This window comes from Trachurus trachurus (genome assembly GCF_905171665.1).
Source record: "Trachurus trachurus genome assembly, chromosome: 8".
Taxonomy (NCBI): domain Eukaryota; kingdom Metazoa; phylum Chordata; class Actinopteri; order Carangiformes; family Carangidae; genus Trachurus; species Trachurus trachurus.
This window is the reverse complement of record NC_139905.1, coordinates 86,637-107,723: the sequence shown is the minus strand read 5'-3', so window position 1 is coordinate 107,723 and position 21,087 is coordinate 86,637. Positions and strand designations below refer to the sequence as shown.

The 21,087-nt window shown below is 45.7% G+C and overlaps 1 protein-coding gene across 1 annotated transcript in view; it reads right to left on the bottom strand.

The window, feature by feature from the left end:
* The window catches only part of itga2b (integrin, alpha 2b), a gene marked incomplete at both ends in the record, with an annotated part of 40,752 nt that extends 24,315 nt beyond the window's left edge, over nt 1-16,437 (bottom strand). The window contains 12 exons of the mRNA XM_083976907.1: nt 1,756-1,808; nt 2,650-2,715; nt 2,912-2,955; nt 3,094-3,138; nt 3,241-3,360; nt 9,671-9,716; nt 11,100-11,149; nt 11,740-11,905; nt 12,584-12,687; nt 13,560-13,651; nt 13,844-13,981; nt 16,292-16,437. Of these exons, the coding sequence (XP_083833033.1) occupies nt 1,756-1,808; nt 2,650-2,715; nt 2,912-2,955; nt 3,094-3,138; nt 3,241-3,360; nt 9,671-9,716; nt 11,100-11,149; nt 11,740-11,905; nt 12,584-12,687; nt 13,560-13,651; nt 13,844-13,981; nt 16,292-16,437 (1,070 nt within the window). The remainder of the gene's footprint in view (nt 1-1,755; nt 1,809-2,649; nt 2,716-2,911; nt 2,956-3,093; nt 3,139-3,240; nt 3,361-9,670; nt 9,717-11,099; nt 11,150-11,739; nt 11,906-12,583; nt 12,688-13,559; nt 13,652-13,843; nt 13,982-16,291) is intronic.
* Between the last annotated feature and the right edge of the window lie 4,650 nt (nt 16,438-21,087).

Here is a 21,087-nt window from a genome sequence, read left to right as displayed (position 1 = left end):
ACAGACAGAGGTTGACTGGACATGAACAAGATCTGCCTATTAAGCTGCGTTCACATGGAGTCTGGTAAACGGCAGACGGCATTTTTCATTTTTCATTGGTTCATTGAAAGGCAGTCTTCCCCAATTCTGTCCTGATACTGGGAGTTTGTAAAACCAAGGTGTCCTGTGAACGAGTGTCTAAGTTACAAACTCTAAGTGAGATTAAGCTGGTAAGATAAACTTATTATAAAGAACACAGTGATGGGTTCGGAACACATCTCCAGTAGGGATGCGGAGATTCACCGATTCATATCGGTGGTCCGATATAAACGTATGCGATGCGACTGCACCGGTAGATTCAGGCTACATCGGACATAATTTATGGTTGAATTTGCGATGCATTTCTTCTAGCCTTCTACATCGGTAAATTCCATGGTTAAATCGATCATTTCATTTTCCGAGGCAACCTGAACGCACCACCGCGGAGCCGTGTGCAGCCTCCTGCCCCTGACAGGTAACAGCAGCAGCAGCAGCTGTAGTCAGAGCCGCCAAGAAAAGTAAACAGTCCGATCTGAAGCACTGGAGCCGAGCGGCGGGTCAATACTCGGCCGTCCCCGGCTGTAACTAGGAGGAGGCCCGTGGTAGTGGCTCTGGTTGTAGTGAGCTGGGAAGCGGTGGTAGCCGCGGATGCTATCCGCTAGTTAGTGTAGCGGTTAGCATCTCCGACTCTGCTGCACGGAGCTTCACCTGAGCTCTGTCACTGGCTGGAGAGAAAACACCGACTCTCCACCCAGAAATGTCCTGTGCACAACAAAACATCTGTGACTTGTCTCTTTTAAGTTGTTTTGTGAAGCACTTTGTAAACTTGTGTTTTTAAAGGTGCTATATAAATAAAGTTATTATTATTATAATATAGGAAAAGACCAAACTGCAGAGGTGCCACCACACAAGACTAGCCCATATGATTAAGCTGGATTTCATTTCTACCATTTATTTCCTCTAGACTGTACCTTTCAAATATGATTTATTGGTTTACCCTGTAAAAAATTACCAAATATAGGCTACATCCCTCAAATTGATACAGAGAGTAAAGCAGAATGGTATTGAGGTAAAAAAAACTTGATGTGGGAGTAATTAAGTCATATCGTTATCAAATCGCATTTGAATCGCATCGCATCGTGAACAGGAGTGAATCGTATCGCATCGTATCGACGGGAGCTTCAGTGTATCGTTAATGTATCGTATCGGTGGCAGCGTATCGAGATGCGTATCGAATCGGCCTCAGTGGTGGAGATATACAACCCTACTCTCCAGTAATAAAAGGAAGAGAGGAGTGATAAAGTGCATCCAGGGGCATGCCGGATGCCATGTTAGTGGAAGAGAGAACGACGGTGAAACTTGGGGGAGCACGGCAAACGGCAATGCCGTCCTGAGTTCAAATATTTTAACTTTTGCTTTCTGCCGCGATGGTAAACTCGACGAGTGACTACGAGTGTGTTGACGTTGCCATAGCGACAAGGTGAGGCGCCTTGCCGTCGTGCCGTGCCGTCCGACAGTTTGTTTGTTTTCACCGTTCCGTCCAGCGGCTCCATGTGAACGCAGCTTTACTTTTCATCATGTCTTTATTCCCACTACAGATACTCGTTCCTATCAAACGAGGCTTAGTCATAACAGCTGATTTTTACCGTCTTTCTGAACATCAAGTCGTCAACTCAACATCAACTCAACATTACAACCTGAACCAGGACCTGGACCAGGACCTGGACCTGGACTCACCCGTCTCTGTTGACGTCGGTCACCGTGACGCTGTGTCCAAAGTAAGACGCCACCTACAGGAGAAAACAGAGCACAGTGATGACATCACTGATGACATCACCGATGACGCGGCCGTGACTTCACATCTTGACATACATTTATATAGATATAAACACGTAGATGCCGCATTCGGGCTTGTCAGGAACGTCGTCGCGGCGGCCATCTTGGGGGGGGGGGGGGGAGTTCCTATGGTAAAAACCATAGATGACGTCATGCATGTCACAAACGGCAGTAGCTACGAGGTAAAACAAAACATAACAAAACCCCATTCACCCCCACCAAGATGGCCGCGGTGATCCGTTCCAATGGGCAGCAGCAGCAGCAGCAACAGCAGCAGCAACAGCAGCAGCAGCAGCAGCAGCAGCAGCAACAGCAGCAGCAGCAGCAGCAACAGCAGCAGCAACAGCAGCAGCAACAGCAGCAGCAGCAGCAGCAGCAGCAGCAGCAGCAGCAGCAGCAGCAGCAGCAGCAGCAGCAGCAACAGCAGCAGCAGCAGCAGCAGCAGCAGCAGCAGCAGCAGCAGCAGCAGCAACAGCAGCAGCAACAGCAGCAGCAGCAGCAGCAACAGCAGCAACAGCAGCAGCAACAGCAGCAGCAGCAGCAGCAGCAGCAGCAACAGCAGCAGCAACAGCAGCAGCAGCAGCAGCAGCAGCAGCAACAGCAGCAGCAACAGCAGCAGCAGCAGCAGCAGCAGCAGCAACAGCAGCAGCAGCAGCAGCAACAGCAGCAGCAACAGCAGCAGCAGCAGCAGCAGCAGCAGCAGCAGCAGCAGCAGCAGCAGCAGCAGCAGCAGCAGCAGCGTCAGAGGCATCTACGTGTTTCTATCTATGACATCTTGACATGTGACATCATCACCTGAGCTCCTTGGAAGACGTGGTGAACACTCAGAGTCCCACTGCTCCGGCCGTCGTAGACCGTCACCTAGCAACAGAACCACAAGAACCACTCAGTCCAGACCTGGTCCAGACCTGGTCCAGACCTGGTCCAGACCTGGTCCAGACCTGGTCCAGACCTGGTCCAAACCGGTCTCTCTGGTGACGTCAGAAAACGTCAAAATCAAAGCAAAACTGAAAATATTCAACAATAAAATGAAAAAGTGAACTAAAGTGAGTCTTACTGTTCCTGCTGTGTTCCTGTCGTTGGGAACTCCCACCAGATAATCTGAAACACATCTTACTGGTTATTGATCACCAGAGATATTGTATTACATTATATTATATTATATTATATTATGTCATATTATATTGTATTAAGTTATATTATATTGTATTAAGTTATATTATATTATATTATACTGACCTGGTATGATGTCTTCAGTCAGCTGACCACTGGCCACAGAGTAACCTGACACACACACACACACACACACAGCCAGTGATGAGCTGCAGTGTTACAGTGTGTTTATAAACAGGAAACATCGATGTGGGCCTTTCAGAATAAACTCACCGCGGTAGACGTCGTAACCTCCCCTCTCATCTGATTGGCCGACGCCGCCCACATACTGAATGGGCTCGTCGCCGCCGCCGCCGCTGACCACGTCGCTCACGGCAACGGTGAAGACCTGACCTGAGAACAGGGAGTCGTAGTTCACTAGAGAGTCGTAGTTCACTAGAGTAGTAGTTCACTAGAGTCGTAGTTCACTAGAGTCGTAGTTCACTGGAGAGTCGTAGTTCACTAGAGTCGTAGTTCACTGGAGAGTCGTAGTTCACTAGAGTCGTAGTTCACTGGAGAGTCGTAGTTCACTAGAGTCGTAGTTCACTAGAGTCGTAGTTCACTAGAGAGTCATAGTTCACTAGAGAGTCGTAGTTCACTAGAGTCGTAGTTCACTAGAGAGTCATAGTTCACTAGAGTCGTAGTTCACTAGAGTCGTAGTTCACTAGAGTCGTAGTTCACTGGAGAGTCGTAGTTCACTAGAGTCGTAGTTCACTAGAGAGTCATAGTTCACTAGAGCCGTAGTTCACTAGAGTCGTAGTTCACTAGAGTCGTAGTTCACTGGAGAGTCGTAGTTCACTAGAGTCGTAGTTCACTAGAGAGTCATAGTTCACTAGAGTCGTAGTTCACTAGAGTCGTAGTTGAGTCGTAGTTCACTAGAGAGTCGTAGTTCACTAGAGTAGTAGTTCACTAGAGTCGTAGTTCACTAGAGAGTCGTAGTTCACTAGAGAGTCGTAGTTCACTAGAGAGTCGTAGTTCACTAGAGTCATAGTTCACTGGAGTCGTAGTTCACTAGAGAGTCGTAGTTCACTAGAGAGTCGTAGTTCACTAGAGAGTCGTAGTTCACTAGAGTCGTAGTTCACTAGAGAGTCGTAGTTCACTAGAGTCATAGTTCACTAGAGAGTCGTAGTTCACTAGAGTCGTAGTTCACTAGAGAGTCGTAGTTCACTAGAGTCGTAGTTCACTAGAGTCGTAGTTCACTAGAGAGTCGTAGTTCACTAGAGTCGTAGTTCACTAGAGTCGTAGTTCACTAGAGTCGTAGTTCACTAGAGAGTCGTAGTTCACTAGAGTCGTAGTTCACTAGAGAGTCGTAGTTCACTAGAGAGTCGTAGTTCACTAGAGTCGTAGTTCACTGAGAGTCGTAGTTCACTAGAGTCGTAGTTCACTGAGAGTCGTAGTTCACTAGAGTCGTAGTTCACTAGAGCGTAGTTCACTAGAGTAGTTCACTAGAGTCGTAGTTCACTAGAGAGTCGTAGTTCACTAGAGTCGTAGTTCACTAGAGAGTCGTAGTTCACTAGAGTCGTAGTTCACTAGAGTCGTAGTTCACTAGAGTCGTAGTTCACTAGAGAGTCGTAGTTCACTAGAGTCGTAGTTCACTAGAGAGTCGTAGTTCACTAGAGAGTCGTAGTTCACTAGAGTCGTAGTTCACTAGAGAGTCGTAGTTCACTAGAGTCGTAGTTCACTAGAGTCGTAGTTCACTAGAGAGTTCGTAGTTCACTAGGAGAGTCGTAGTTCACTAGAGTCGTAGTTCACTAGAGAGTCGTAGTTCACTCGAGAGTCGTAGTTCACTAGAGAGTCGTAGTTCACTAGAGAGTCGTAGTTCACTAGAGTCGTAGTTCACTAGAGAGTCGTAGTTCACTAGAGAGTCGTAGTTCACTAGAGTCGTAGTTCACTAGAGAGTCGTAGTTCACTAGAGTCGTAGTTCACTAGAGAGTCGTAGTTCACTAGAGAGTCGTAGTTCACTAGAGAGTCGTAGTTCACTAGAGAGTCGTAGTTCACTAGAGTCGTAGTTCACTAGAGTCTTAGTTCACTAGAGAGTCGTAGTTCACTAGAGAGTCGTAGTTCTCTAGAGAGTCGTAGTTCACTAGAGTCGTAGTTCACTAGAGTCGTAGTTCACTAGAGAGTCGTAGTTCACTAGAGTCGTAGTTCACTAGAGTCGTAGTTCACTGGAGAGTCGTAGTTCACTAGAGTCGTAGTTCACTAGAGTCATAGTTCACTAGAGTCGTAGTTCACTAGAGTCGTAGTTCACTGGAGAGTCGTAGTTCACTAGAGTCGTAGTTCACTAGAGAGTCTAGTTTCACTAGAGTCGTAGTTCACTAGAGTCGTAGTTCACTAGAGAGTCGTAGTTCACTAGAGTCGTAGTTCACTAGAGAGTCGTAGTTCACTAGAGAGTCGTAGTTCACTAGAGTCGTAGTTCACTAGAGTCGTAGTTCACTAGAGTCGTAGTTCACTAGAGAGTCGTAGTTCACTAGAGAGTCGTAGTTCACTAGAGTCGTAGTTCACTAGAGAGTCGTAGTTCACTAGAGTCGTAGTTCACTAGAGTCGTAGTTCACTAGAGAGTCGTAGTTCACTAGAGAGTCGTAGTTCACTAGAGTCGTAGTTCACTAGAGTCGTAGTTCACTAGAGTCATAGTTCACTAGAGAGTCGTAGTTCACTAGAGAGTCGTAGTTCACTAGAGTCATAGTTCACTAGAGAGTCATAGTTCACTAGAGTCATAGTTCACTAGAGAGTCGTAGTTCACTAGAGAGTCGTAGTTCACTAGAGAGTCGTAGTTCACTAGAGTCGTAGTTCACTAGAGAGTCGTAGTTCACTAGAGTCGTAGTTCACTAGAGAGTCGTAGTTCACTAGAGTCGTAGTTCACTAGAGAGTCGTAGTTCACTAGAGTCGTAGTTCACTAGAGTCGTAGTTCACTAGAGTCGTAGTTCACTAGAGAGTCATAGTTCACTAGAGTCGTAGTTCACTTCACTAGAGTCGTAGTTCACTAGAGAGTCGTAGTTCACTAGAGAGGTCGATAGTTCACTAGAGTCGTAGTTCACTAGAGAGTCGTAGTTCACTAGAGTCGTAGTTCACTAGAGAGTCGTAGTTCACTAGAGAGTCGTAGTTCACTAGAGAGTCGTAGTTCACTAGAGTCGTAGTTCACTAGAGTCGTAGTTCACTAGAGGTCGTAGTTCAACTAGAGTCGTAGTTCACTAGAGTCGATAGTTCACTAAGAGTCGTAGTTCACTAGAGTCGTAGTTCACTAGAGTCGTAGTTCACTAGAGTCGTAGTTCACTAGAGTCGTAGTTCACTAGAGTCGTAGTTCACTAGAGAGTCGTAGTTCACTAGAGTCGTAGTTCACTAGAGAGTCGTAGTTCACTAGAGAGTCGTAGTTCACTAGAGTCGTAGTTCACTAGAGTCGTAGTTCACTAGAGAGTCGTAGTTCACTAGAGTCGTAGTTCACTAGAGAGTCATAGTTCACTAGAGTCGTAGTTCACTAGAGTCGTAGTTCACTAGAGTCGTAGTTCACTGGAGAGTCGTAGTTCACTAGAGTCGTAGTTCACTAGAGAGTCCATAGTTCACTAGAGTCGTAGTTCACTAGAGTCGTAGTTCACTAGAGTCGTAGTTCACTAGAGTCGTAGTTCACTAGAGTCGTAGTTCACTAGAGAGTCGTAGTTCACTAGAGAGTCGTAGTTCACTAGAGTCGTAGTTCACTAGAGTCGTAGTTCACTAGAGAGTCGTAGTTCACTAGAGTCGTAGTTCACTAGAGTCGTAGTTCACTAGAGAGTCGTAGTTCACTAGAGAGTCGTAGTTCACTAGAGTCGTAGTTCACTAGAGTCGTAGTTCACTAGAGAGTCGTAGTTCACTAGAGTCGTAGTTCACTAGAGAGTCATAGTTCACTAGAGCCGTAGTTCACTAGAGTCGTAGTTCACTAGAGTCGTAGTTCACTGGAGAGTCGTAGTTCACTAGAGTCGTAGTTCACTAGAGAGTCATAGTTCACTAGAGTCGTAGTTCACTAGAGTCGTAGTTCACTAGAGAGTCGTAGTTCACTAGAGTCGTAGTTCACTAGAGTCGTAGTTCACTAGAGAGTCGTAGTTCACTAGAGAGTCGTAGTTCACTAGAGTCGTAGTTCACTAGAGTCGTAGTTCACTAGAGAGTCGTAGTTCACTAGAGTCGTAGTTCACTAGAGAGTCGTAGTTCACTGGAGAGTCGTAGTTCACTAGAGTCGTAGTTCACTAGAGTCATAGTTCACTAGAGTCGTAGTTCACTAGAGTCGTAGTTCACTAGAGAGTCGTAGTTCACTAGAGTCGTAGTTCACTAGAGTTGTAGTTCACTAGAGAGTCGTAGTTCACTAGAGAGTCGTAGTTCACTAGAGTCGTAGTTCACTAGAGTCGTAGTTCACTAGAGAGTCGTAGTTCACTAGAGTCGTAGTTCACTAGAGAGTCATAGTTCACTAGAGCCGTAGTTCACTAGAGTCGTAGTTCACTAGAGTCGTAGTTCACTGGAGAGTCGTAGTTCACTAGAGTCGTAGTTCACTAGAGAGTCATAGTTCACTAGAGTCGTAGTTCACTAGAGTCGTAGTTCACTAGAGAGTCGTAGTTCACTAGAGTCGTAGTTCACTAGAGTCGTAGTTCACTAGAGAGTCGTAGTTCACTAGAGAGTCGTAGTTCACTAGAGTCGTAGTTCACTAGAGTCGTAGTTCACTAGAGAGTCGTAGTTCACTAGAGTCGTAGTTCACTAGAGAGTCGTAGTTCACTAGAGAGTCGTAGTTCACTAGAGTCGTAGTTCACTAGAGAGTCGTAGTTCACTAGAGTCGTAGTTCACTAGAGTCGTAGTTCACTAGAGTCGTAGTTCACTAGAGTCGTAGTTCACTAGAGAGTCGTAGTTCACTAGAGTCGTAGTTCACTAGAGAGTCGTAGTTCACTAGAGAGTCGTAGTTCACTAGAGAGTCGTAGTTCACTAGAGTCGTAGTTCACTAGAGAGTCGTAGTTCACTAGAGTCATAGTTCACTAGAGAGTCATAGTTCACTAGAGTCGTTGTTCACTAGAGAGTCGTAGTTCACTAGAGAGTCGTAGTTCACTAGAGAGTCGTAGTTCACTAGAGTCGTAGTTCACTAGAGAGTCATAGTTCACTAGAGTCGTAGTTCACTAGAGAGTCGTAGTTCACTAGAGTCGTAGTTCACTAGAGAGTCGTAGTTCACTTACTGACGACAGAGTCGTAGTTCACTAGAGTCGTAGTTCACTAGAGAGTCGTAGTTCACTAGAGAGTCGTAGTTCACTAGAGAGTCGTAGTTCACTAGAGTCGTAGTTCACTAGAGAGTCGTAGTTCATTAGAGAGTCGTAGTTCACTAGAGTCGTAGTTTACTAGAGAGTCGTAGTTCACTAGAGTCGTAGTTCACTAGAGTCGTAGTTCACTAAAGTCGTAGTTCACTAGAGAGTCGTAGTTCACTTACAGACGACAGTGTCGTAGTTCACTTACTGACGACAGAGTCGTAGTTCACTAGAGAGTCGTAGTTCACTAGAGAGTCGTAGTTCACTAGAGTCGTAGTTCACTAGAGTCGTAGTTCACTAGAGAGCCGTAGTTCACTAGAGTCGTAGTTTACTAGAGAGTCGTAGTTCACTAGAGTCGTAGTTCACTAGAGTCGTAGTTCACTAGAGTCGTAGTTCACTAGAGAGTCGTAGTTCACTAGAGAGTCGTAGTTCACTTACTGACGACAGAGTCGTAGTTCACTAGAGTCGTAGTTCACTAGAGAGTCGTAGTTCACTTACAGACGACAGAGTCGTAGTTCACTTACTGACGACAGAGTCGTAGTTCACTAGAGAGTCGTAGTTCACTAGAGAGTCGTAGTTCACTAGAGTCGTAGTTCACTAGAGAGTCGTAGTTCACTAGAGTCATAGTTCACTAGAGTCGTAGTTCACTAGAGTCATAGTTCACTAGAGAGTCGTAGTTCACTAGAGAGTCGTAGTTCACTAGAGAGTCGTAGTTCACTAGAGTCGTAGTTCACTAGAGAGTCGTAGTTCACTAGAGAGTCGTAGTTCACTAGAGAGTCGTAGTTCACTAGAGAGTCGTAGTTCACTAGAGTCGTAGTTCACTAGAGAGTCGTAGTTCATTAGAGAGTCGTAGTTCACTAGAGTCGTAGTTCACTAGAGAGTCATAGTTCACTAGAGTCGTTGTTCACTAGAGAGTCGTAGTTCACTAGAGTCGTAGTTCACTAGAGAGTCGTAGTTCACTAGAGAGTCGTAGTTCATTAGAGTCGTAGTTCACTAGAGTCGTAGTTCACTAGAGTCGTAGTTCACTAGAGAGCCGTAGTTCACTAGAGTCGTAGTTTACTAGAGAGTCGTAGTTCACTAGAGTCGTAGTTCACTAGAGTCGTAGTTCACTAAAGTCGTAGTTCACTAGAGAGTCGTAGTTCACTAGAGAGTCGTAGTTCACTAAAGTCGTAGTTCACTAGAGAGTCGTAGTTCACTAGAGAGTCGTAGTTCACTTACTGACGACAGAGTCGTAGTTCACTAGAGTCGTAGTTCACTAGAGAGTCGTAGTTCACTTACAGACGACAGAGTCGTAGTTCACTTACTGACGACAGAGTCGTAGTTCACTAGAGAGTCGTAGTTCACTAGAGAGTCGTAGTTCACTTACAAACGACAGAGAGTCGTAGTTCACTTCCTGACCAGCAGGAGGAGCCACTCACCCTGGAAGAAGAATCCTCCCGGAGCGCCGAGCACCAGCCGGCCGTCCTGCAACACGGTGCGAACAACAACATCATGTTTTTATTTTACCAGCTGAGTTTTCAGATGCAGCATACAGGTAAGGCAACACCTCGGTACTGGTGGCTGAGGGGCCGTCCACACCAACGCGGTGGCTGAGGCCCCGTCCACACCAACACGGTGGCTGAGGGGCCGTCCACACCAACACGGTGGCTGAGGGGCCGTCCACACCAACGCGGTGGCTGAGGGGCCGTCCACACCAACACGGTGGCTGAGGGGCCGTCCACACCAACACGGTGGCTGAGGGGCCGTCCACACCAACGCGGTGGCTGAGGGGCCGTCCACACCAACGCGGTGGCTGAGGGGCCGTCCACACCAACGCGGTGGCTGAGGGGCCGTCCACACCAACACGGTGGCTGAGGGGCCGTCCACACCAACGCGGTGGCTGAGGCCCCGTCCACACCAACGCGGTGGCTGAGGGGGCGTCCACACCAACACGGTGGCTGAGGGCCGGCCACACCAACGTGGTGGCTGAGGCCCCGTCCACACCAACACGGTGGCTGAGGGGGCGTCCACACCAACGTGGTGGCTGAGGGGGCGTCCACACCAACGCGGTGGCTGAGGGGCCGTCCACACCAACGCGGTGGCTGAGGGGCTGAGGGCCGTCCACACCAACGCGGTGGCTGAGGGGCCGTCCACACCAACGCGGGTAGTTTGAAACCGTGTGTTTCTCTTCACGGAACCGCAGTCGTCGGCTCCTGAAACCAGAGTTCTTTGTAACCCGAGTCCAGTGAACTTTTTCTGAAACTCCGGTTTCAGCTTCATGTGTGGAACAGGAAAACCGAGGAAAACTGTGATTTCTTGACGACATTGTTTGACGTCACACTGTGTGATGGTAAACAGTAAGTTGTATCCATGGAGACTTGTGGAGCTCTAGACGTGACCAGCTAGGCTACTACTGGTGCTATTTAGCATTTAGCATTTAGCATAGGAGCCATTGTTGTTTTCCCAGTATGAATTTTTCCAGCCTTGTGATTGGCTAAAATGGCCTTCCTGTTAGGAGTGCTATCGCCACCTACTGCTTTGGCATGTGCATGACATTGTTTTAGGCGGATTTTGTGGTTTCATGTGGACGGAGATATTTTTTATCACACCGGTGGTGTGGACGCAAATCTTTTTTTAACCGGCGTCCAGAAAAGTTCGGTTTCAAAAATACCCGTGTTGGTGTGGACGAGGCCTGAACTTTCACGCCTGGCTCAAACCGCCATGAAAACCATAGGGGGAAGATCATCAGAAGATCAACGTGTAGAGAATCTACAGCACTCTTAGTACGGTTATTTCCCCAAATTCGTCTATATAGCAGCTGATACCATGACCCCCCCCCCCCCACCCCCTCCTCTCCCATCCACCCACCTTTGTGACGTCAGAGCTGAAGCCGACCTCACAGTACCGCTGGTCCTTTGCTAGGCAACAAGAAACACACACAAGGTGAGACCTTTCAGACACACCCACCTGGTGTCAATCAATCAATCAATCAATCAATCAATCAATCAATCAATCAATCAATCAATCAATCAATCAATCAATCAATCAATCAATCAATCAATCAATCAAACACTTTATTTGTCCCCAATGGGCAATTTAAAAGGCATGAAGAGCAGCATTAGGACAAACAAGACAGCAGACAACATAGAAACATTCACAAATGGAAAGACTGACTTACTGCAGGGACCTTGGGCCAAAGGTGGCAGAAATGGTTTGTGTATATGAAAAAAGAAGAGTCTAATATGCAGCAGACCTAATGGACAGGGATGAAAGCTGCATCCAGAGGGGTGTGCCCCACCTCCACTTCTTACTTATTTATTTACTTTATTTACTTTTACTCGGTTTTTAGGGGTTAGGGTTATCTTTTATCATTTTGGTGACTTGCATTGTTGTGCAATGACTCTTGTTTATGTAAAACAAAAAAAAAGGAAAATAAATAAAGAGTTAAAAAAAAAAAAAAGCATTCACAAAGTGCTTGAAGGGGGCAGACCAGGAGCTGTGATCTCACCGTATTTGAGCTTCTTGTACTCGGCCTCGGTCAGCGCTCCTCTGCATGGGGAGAAGGAGGAGGACAGTCCGGTCTTGTGGTCCAGAAGGAGACAGTTCCCCACCGGCGTCTTCCCCGACTCCGCCCCGCGGCCTCGAGCGTTCCAGTGGAAGAGAGGAGCGCACGCCTGAGAGGACACGGAAGATGGTCTCACCAAGTCTCACCAAGTCTCACCAGGTCTCACCAGGTCTCACCAGGTCTCACCAAGTCTCACCAAGTCTCACCAAGTCTCACCAAGTCTCATCAAGTCTCACCAAGTCTCACCAAGTCTCATCAAGTCTCATCAAGTCTCACCAAGTCTCACCAAGTCTCACCGAGTCTCATCAAGTCTCACCGAGTCTCACCAAGTCTCATCAAGTCTCATCAAGTCTCACCGAGTCTCACCAAGTCTCATCAAGTCTCACCAAGGCAAGGCAATTTTATTTGTATAGCCTGTTTTTACCAGCAGTTTGTCTCAAAGGGCTTCACATGGCATCAAACCAACATCCTCTGTCCTTAGACCCTCACATCCACTGAGGAGAAACTCCATGGAAAACCCTTTTAACAGGGAAAACCAGGAGAAAGCTCAGGGTGAGCAACAGAGGAGGGATCCCTCACCCAGGACGGACAGACGTCCAGTTTATAACACCAGGTCCCACCAGGTGTGTGTGTGTGTGTGTGTGTGTGTGTTACTGTGTGTGTGTGTGTGTGTGTGTGTGTGTGTGTGTGTGTGTGTGTGTGTGTGTGTGTGTGTGTGTGTGTGTGTGTGTGTGTGTGTGTGTGTGTGTGTGTGTGTGTGTGTGTGTGTGTGTGTGTGTGGTCTCACCAGCAGCTGTGAGCTGCTCAGCGACCGGACCGAGGCTCCGAACCACTGCCGGCTCTTGAAGGCCTGGAGCAGCAGACCGTCGTCGCTGATGTAGTCCTCGTCACCTGCAGCGGGTAAGGACCACAACAACAACAACAACAACAACAGACACAAGCTGTGTTTACAAAAATACTGTTTACAATCAGATTAAGAAGTCGATCAGATTCTAAATGTCTCGTGTAAACACCGGATCAGATTGTATTTTGGATCGGATTGGAAGAGGAAGTCTACGGCGACTGATAATCAGCTTCATGCTGCTTCAGTTGATAGAGGATTATTAATTCTGCTCATGCGCGTCATCGTACGTAGGCGTCACGTATTGACGTTGGCGGGCGCTCCGTTGTTGTTATTAGCAACGTAGCATGCTATGGACCGTTAGCAGCTCTCCGCCTTGTCCCCGCTCCCTCTGCAGCGGCGTGGAGGCTCCGCTGGTCGCCATGGAGCCGCGCTCCGCTGGCCGTAGGTGAGGAGCGGAGGAGCCGCTGCAAGCGCCACTGATCACTCCCCCCCCCCCCCCCCCCCCCCCCACCACCACCAGAGACTGCCTTCATCAACTCCTGCTAACATTTCCATATTTCACACATTCTGTGACAAACTATAAACTGTTTTCTTGTCTGTAACAACATCTCTGTCCCGTCTGTCCGTCCTGGGTGATGATCCCTCCTCTGTTGCTCACCCTGAGCTTTCTCCTGGTTTTCCCTGTTAAAAGGGTTTTCCATGGAGTTTTTCCTCAGTCGATGTGAGGGTCTAAGGACAGAGGATGTTGTTACGATGGGATGTAAAGCCCTTTGAGACAAACTGGTGGTAAAAACGGGCTATACAAATAAAATTGCCTTGCCTTGCCTTGCCTTGCCACTTTCAAATGTTTAACGTTAGGACGTTGTTAGGACGTTGTTTACATTCGGACGCACCAGGCTAGACCGTCTCATTTACCGACGGTTGACTGAGCCTCTGGAGGAGGAGGAGCCCCCGAAGCCGTTGCCCCCGGAGACGGCGTAGGCTGGGTCCTCCAAAGCTGCAGCTGCTGAACTGAGACACAGTTTAATATAATCGGCTTCAGCTGGTCCATGTAGACGTGGACTGAACGTGGATCAGTTTCTTTAGTGTTCATGTGAACAGGTCCAATAAGATTCATTTAAAACGACTGTTTACAATCAGACTGAGGAAAACACTGCAGGTAAACACACCTGGTGACTCTGTGTTCTCTGCCGCCTGATTTACCATTTACCTTTTTGATCAAACTCAACGATGTCACAGCCGGCGCCTTCAGGTGACAGGGGGCAGAGGAACACGGCGCCGCCCTCGGCCACGCCCGGTTGGCTGCTGTCAGCTCGGGGAGCTCCAATCACAGCGAAGGACCTAGAACACATCACAATCCATTGTTCTTCTGTTCGGCCAATTTCTTCCGCCTTTTTACGGTCTTCTTCTAGTCCTTCATACTTTGTGCTATTTCAACAATTCATATATCAAAACGTGCAGCTTTTTCTGGACTTTATCGGATGTATTCAAATTTTTCATACTTTTTATACTTTTTCAAATATTTAACTTTTTCAGATTTTTTTTTCCCCCATAGAGAATGCATTGGAACAGTCTTCAAACTCTTCAACTCTTCTTACTTCTTTCAGCCACTAAAGCTTCACCATACTTTCTGCTAGAGACTTCATTCAAATTCTAAGCTGTAGACAAACTTTTTAAGTGTTCCTCTATGACTCAGCTTATTGATATCTTCAACAGTTTCTGATATTTGGCAGTTTTAAAATCATTACGTTTTTTGACAAAATCCAGCTTTATATTGGGTGTGTGTTGCGTCTAACGAGCAGAGCTAGAGTGGTGACATTGTCAGCCAGAGTGGAGAGAGGCAAAAAAACATTCTAGAGTTTTTCTGGCTAAACTGTCAGCACGGCCACAAATTAAACTCTAGACACATGATTTTCTCCAGTTTTGTAGCCACACTTGTCTTCTGGCTAAAATTCTGGTCAAAAATGCAAAGAGACTTAGATAATAATTTAAAAATATTTTTTTAATGCAGCCAGGGAGCTCTCTGCTCTCATTCAGCCCAATGTATTTTTTTCACAGCAGCAGGAGAAGGAGCTCAACTTTGTAACTTGCTGTTAAGTGCTTTTTAATTCGTTTTAATTCACCAAAAAATAGTCACAGGTCACAAAAAAGTCCTCTTCTTACTTGGTGTGGCTAATTTCTGCACTTTCCTTACTTTTTTTTAAAGCAGAAGCCAGTGATCCTCTTATTAAAGGTTTTCTTTGCCCCTCACACACTGTCTCTGTCTGTAGCCTAGTGGTTAGCTCACTGGGCTGAACACCTGAAGGTTGCTTGTTCAAATCTTGCCTCAACAACAATTATAGTGAATTATTTTCCCAGTCGTCCTCTGTTGACTTCTGATAACTTGCTTCATGTTGAAACTGCTGCTCTCAGCCTGAAATTCACAGACATTTTAATTGTAAGTCATTCAAGCTTGACTCTCAAGCTTTCTTGGTGTTGACACAGTGTGTTTCCAACAGGTGCAGCTTTGGGCTCGTTAACTTCAGAGTGAGACAGAGTGCAGCTCATCAACAGACAACAGTCTTTGCAACTGTGTGTATACTGTGGCCTAGAGGCAGAGTGAAAGTCTACTGCCCATGAGGTTGTGGGTTCGATTCCTACCTTGGTCAAACACTTGTATGGTGATCACTGCTTGCACTATTTGCTAATTCTGCAACAGCGTTCAGCTGCTTTCAGCATTCACACGCATTTCCAAAAGGAAATGCTACTTTATCTAGTTGTTTCTACTGTTTCTATTGTGTTTCTACTGTTTCTACTGTGTTTCTACTGTTTCTACTGTGTTTCTACTGTTTCTACTGTGACTCCACTGTGTTTCTACTGTTTCTACTGTTTCTACTGTTTCTACTGTGTTTCTATTGTTTCTACTGTGTTTCTACTGTTTCTACTGTTTCTACTGTGTTTCTACTGTTTCTACTGTGACTCCACTGTGTTTCTACTGTTTCTACTGTGACTCCACTGTGTTTCTACTGTTTCTACTGTGTTTCTACTGTTTCTACTGTTTCTACTGTGTTTCTATTGTTTCTACTGTGTTTCTACTGTGTTTCTATTGTTTGTCGAACCTGTTCCCAAAACTTTAATGGCGGACAAAAGTTTCGTACTCGGTGTGTAAACATGATCGACACAATATGAGGTCCAATTTATTTTTTGACGTGCGGCAATTTCGGACGACAAAAACGGACTCAGTGTGCAAAGACCTTAAGAGTCAAGATAAAATGCTTTATAGTATGTTATGATTATTGTTATAAAGCATTATGATCATTAATATAACTGTAGTTATACAGTGTTATAACTGCATTATAACTCATTATAAGTCTGGTTATAGTGCGTTATAGAGATAATGAGTGTTTATAACTATAGTTATACAGTGCTATAACTGCATTATAACTCATTATAAGTCTGGTTATAGTGCGTTATAGAGATAATGAGTGTTTATAACTATAGTTATACAGTGCTATAACTGCATTATAACTCATTATAAGTCTGGTTATAGTGCGTTATAGAGATAATGAGTGTTTATAACTATAGTTATACAGTGCTATAACTGCATTATAACTCATTATAAGTCTGTTATAATGCGTTGATAGGCGACACGTAAAGTGTTTCTGTCCTGACCTGTTGCTGGTGCTGGTGTGGAAGTCCAGGGAGAATCCAAACAGACTTCCTGTCGGTCCGACGAACGTCTGAGCTTCATCCCGCAGGTTCAGACTCACACACACACTCACACACACCAACAGACACACACACCTGGACACACACATCACAGACATGGTTGTCGTCTCGGTGTCGGTGCAGAAACTGAACTGAAGCGGTGTGTGTCTGAGCTTCCCTCCAACAGCACTGTGTGTGTGTGTGTGTGTGTGTGTGTGTGTGTGTGTGTGTGTGTGTGTGTGTGTGTGTGTGTGTGTGTGTGTGTGTGTGTGTGTGTGTGTGTGTACGTGCGTGCGTGCGTGTGTGTGTGTGTGACACAGATGATTGACAGCAGTCCAACCACAGGAGCTACTGTTTCCTGCCGATCTGAACTAAACACACACGTCTGTTATCTATTGGTCTATTGGTGTGTGTGTGTGTGTGTGTGTGTGTGTGTGTGTGTGTGTGTGTGTGTGTGTGTGTGTGTGTGTGTGTGTGTGTGTGTGTGTGTGGTTATTAATGTGCTGTCATGCTTCTGGAAGACAGAGACTTCTTCACTGTCACTGAACGACCTTCAAACAGGAAGTGAGTCAGTGACAGATACCAGTGTGTGTGTGTGTGTGTGTGTGTGTGTGTGTGTGTGTGTGTGTGTGTGTGTGTGTGTGTGTGTGTGTGTGTGACACCTCATGTCAAACTGCCTCAGTCTTTCCCTTTTTGTCTGACCACATACAGTCTATACATATCTGTCTATTTATATCTATGTCTATAACATCTATGTATATCTATATCTGTGTATCTATATCTATGTCTATATCTATTTATATCTATTGTGTATCTATAAATATCTGTCTATAACAATATCTATGTGTATCTATTTATATCTACATGTATTTATGCATATGTATATCTATATGTATATCTATGTCTATATCTATGTAAATGTGTATTTATCTGCTATGTCTGTACAAACAGAAGGTCAGTGTGAAGAGAAAGGAGTGAAGTCTCTGGTCTGGTCTCGGTCTGCGGTGGGTTTATGTCTTTCACATGTTCATTATTTTTATTTTCTCCTAACGAGGAGTTGTAAACAACAAACATGAATGAAACACACATACGCACGTAATCAGATATTTATCATGTATACAGGGATACTGAATAACCGGGTTTCTCTACGTCCATGTAAACACCATACCCCGAATTTGATCAAAATACGGGGTACTTAAAAAACCCGGTTAAAACCGGGGTACTGAGTACTGTGGGCCCATTTTCACACGCCGACGCTAATGAAATATGCTTGTAAGATTCTTCCAGTTGATGTGTGCCTGTGTGTGAAATCAATCAATCAATCAATCAATGTGGGCGGAGCCTCTGTCTACGTTAAGCCCCGCCCCTTTCTGTCATCACCGTCCTCTTCCTCTTTTTCTCTTCATCAATCTGTGCAGTGGATTCATCCGTCAATAACCAATAATCAGTCATCAACCTCACAATTTAGAGCACACACACAAACCAGTTGTTCATCAATGCAAAAAAAAAGCTCAAACTACACGACTTCATCAACTACAAAACTCTGCAGATTATGTAAAGGGACCTTCCGCATAACTGACAAGGTTTGTTCATAGACAGAGAAGTGACAGAACCTGAGAGGAAACATGTTCTTTAGGCCGAGGAGAGTGAGAACTACGTTAAAACCCTTTTCTATCTCAGTCACTGGTGTCAAACAGTGGAACAAACTAGATGATGAGGTTAAAACATCAAGAAACTGGTTGTGGGCTTTTAAAAAAGAAATAGGAAACTCTATTCTAGACATTTATAAACTGATTTAAACCCAGAGGAAGAGGTTTAAGGTTCTTCTGGACTGCTGCTCTGCTGTTGTATCACACATGTAAGAAAGAAACATTGTGATGAAATGAATGTATAGTGAACGGTGATCTGGGCGGTGACGAGCTTTAAGCTGCGGTCGTGTTGCTGCTGTTGAAACTGTGTCTGATTCAATGAACATGTCTGAAATAAATGAACAATCTGTTCCATTACTGCGCTCCTGTGTGTGTGTGTGTGTGTGTGTGTGTGTGTGTGTGTGTGTGTGTGTGTGTGTGTGTGTGTGTGTGTGTGTGTGTGTGTGTGTGTGTGTGTGTGTGTGTGTGTGTGTGTGTGTGTGTGTGTGTACAGGTTGATTGGCTCAATGTGCAACACACACACACACACACAGACACAGCAGGTGCTTTTCAAAATAAAAGCGTTAAGCCCCGCCCCCTCTGCTCTGATTGGCTCGTGGCTGCAGCCTCCTGAGAGCAGCACGCGCTCCAGACTCAGTCACAACCAGGACCAGGACCAGGACCAGGACCAGGACCAGGACCAGGACCAGGACCAGGACCAGGACCAGACAGCTGCTAACCCTCTTCTCTCCTGGTTTAACCCGGATCGGCTCGGCTCGGCTCGGATCACCTGCTGACCTTTGATCCTTTGATGTTTCCCGCCGACATGGCTGGCGACCTGAAGCGGACCGGACCGAACGGGACAGAGGGATGAATGAGACAGGATGGAGAGACTACTGAGTCAGGTGTGTGTGTGTGTGTGTGTGTGTGTGTGTGTGTGTGTGTGTGTGTGTGTGTGTGTGTGTGTGTGTGTTGAAACTGCTCTGTAACACACACTCATAATAACAATGTTTAATGTTTGATTCCTCCTGTATTTAAACTCACTGAGGTTTACAGAGTTACACACAATATAAACATTTACTAAATACACATTACACAAGACAAGGCAGTTTTATTAGTATAGCCCGTTGTTACCAGCAGTTTGTCTCAAAGGGCTTTACATCCCATCATAACAACATCCTCTGTCCTTAGACCCTCACATCCACTGAGGAGAAACTCCATGGAAAACCCTTTTAACAGGGAAAACCAGGAGAAAGCTCAGGGTGAGCAACAGAGGAGGATCCAGAGCCGATAGATCTCCTTTCTCCCCCGGGTCAATAATCCAGGGATGCAAACGGGTCAGGACCAAAAAAGAGAGGAATTGTCTGGTGGGGGGGGGGGGGGGCTCACCATTAACAAATAATTACATTACAATATCACGGAAAAGTCAGTTTCCAGTAGTTCAACCCCAACCGAGTATTGAGTGCATATAGATGGACATATTTTTCAGAAGGCCAACATTTCAATTTTGGAGAAACTGATTTTTAGGTCTTCACTGAATGTTAGTCATAAATGCAGAGACTGCTTGATGAAAAACTGTCCCTGAAGGCAACGTGCATCAGAGGTTTTACATGAATTCCCCTCTAAAACAACTCTGTGTGGTAACGTTGTGTTATTATCTCATAGCGTGGTGAATGTGCAGCTCACAACTTGTCCACCAGAGCGTTGTGGAGTTGTTGGATTGTGTATTTGATGAGTTTGATGAGGGAAACCAAGAAATCCCATAATGAGCCTCAGTAGCGTAGCTCTGAGCAGCTCACGGCTCTGCTCCGCCATTCTAAAAATAGCTTGCACCGACAATTAAAGGTAACGAACCTACTGCTATGACTATAGGTAAAGGTAAAGGTAAAGGTACTTTATTTGTCACATATGCAGCTAGTACAGTGAAATTCTTTCTCTGCATTTAACCCATCCCTGAGGAGCAGTGGGCAGCCACGGTGCGGCGCCCGGGGACCAACTCCAGATTATGAGCCAGTGCCTTTGGTCAGGGGCGCTGACTGGAGGATCAGGCTAGCTGGCATGTTTTTAGTGGTGGGGGAAATTATGGCAATGGGCCAATTAGACTAAATGTTGAACTGTCCCTTTAAAGACTATAGGGGTTATGGTGAGAGGAGGATCTGAATAAATGTTGTACTGTCCCTTTAAACCCGACTCTCACCTCTGACTCTGGTTGTTCAGAGTCGCAGCAGAGACATATGGTCGTCACCTCCTGGAGCTCTGAGCCAATCAGAGCGCTCCACCTGCTGGCACCACAACACACACACACAAACACACACACACATTGAATTGGGTTGTGTAAATATTTCCAGAAGCTGCGTCAGCTCGCTCTAAATTTAGCTGCAGCCTCACAACAGTAAATCTATGTGGACATGTGTGTGTGTGTGTGTGTGTGTGTGTGTGTGTGTGTGTGTGTGTGTGTGTGTGTGTGTGTGTGTGTGTGTGTGTGCGCAGTGAGTCAGTGATATTAGTGAATAATTAACAGACAGATCAATTGATTAATTATCAGTTACTGAGTCTGAGCCGACATGGACGTAGCCGTTAGGGTTAGTTGGTTTTGGGGAGTCGTTGTTGTGACTCCAACATGGCGGCCTGAACAGCGCCATGTTGGATTTACCGGCCGGATTTACTCAACGTTTCCGCGCCCTAATTGGCCAGAGTTTTAACCTAATAACGGTCAAACGGTAGAGTTAAACCCCTCAGAGTTTTAACCTAATAACAGTCAAACGGTAGAGTTAAACCCCTCAGAGTTTTAACCTAATAACAGTCAAACGGTAGAGTTAAACCCCTCAGAGTTTTAACCTAATAACGGTCAAACGGTAGAGTTAAACCCCTCAGAGTTTTAACCTAATAACAGTCAAACGGTAGAGTTAAACCCCTCAGAGTTTTAACCTAATAACCGTCAAACGGTAGAGTTAAACCCCTCAGAGTTTTAACCTAATAACGGTCAAACGGTAGAGTTAAACCCCTCAGAGTTTTAACCTAATAACAGTCAAACGGTAGAGTTAAACCCCTCAGAGTTTTAACCTAATAACAGTCAAACGGTAGAGTTAAACCCCTCAGAGTTTTAACCTAATAACGGTCAAACGGTAGAGT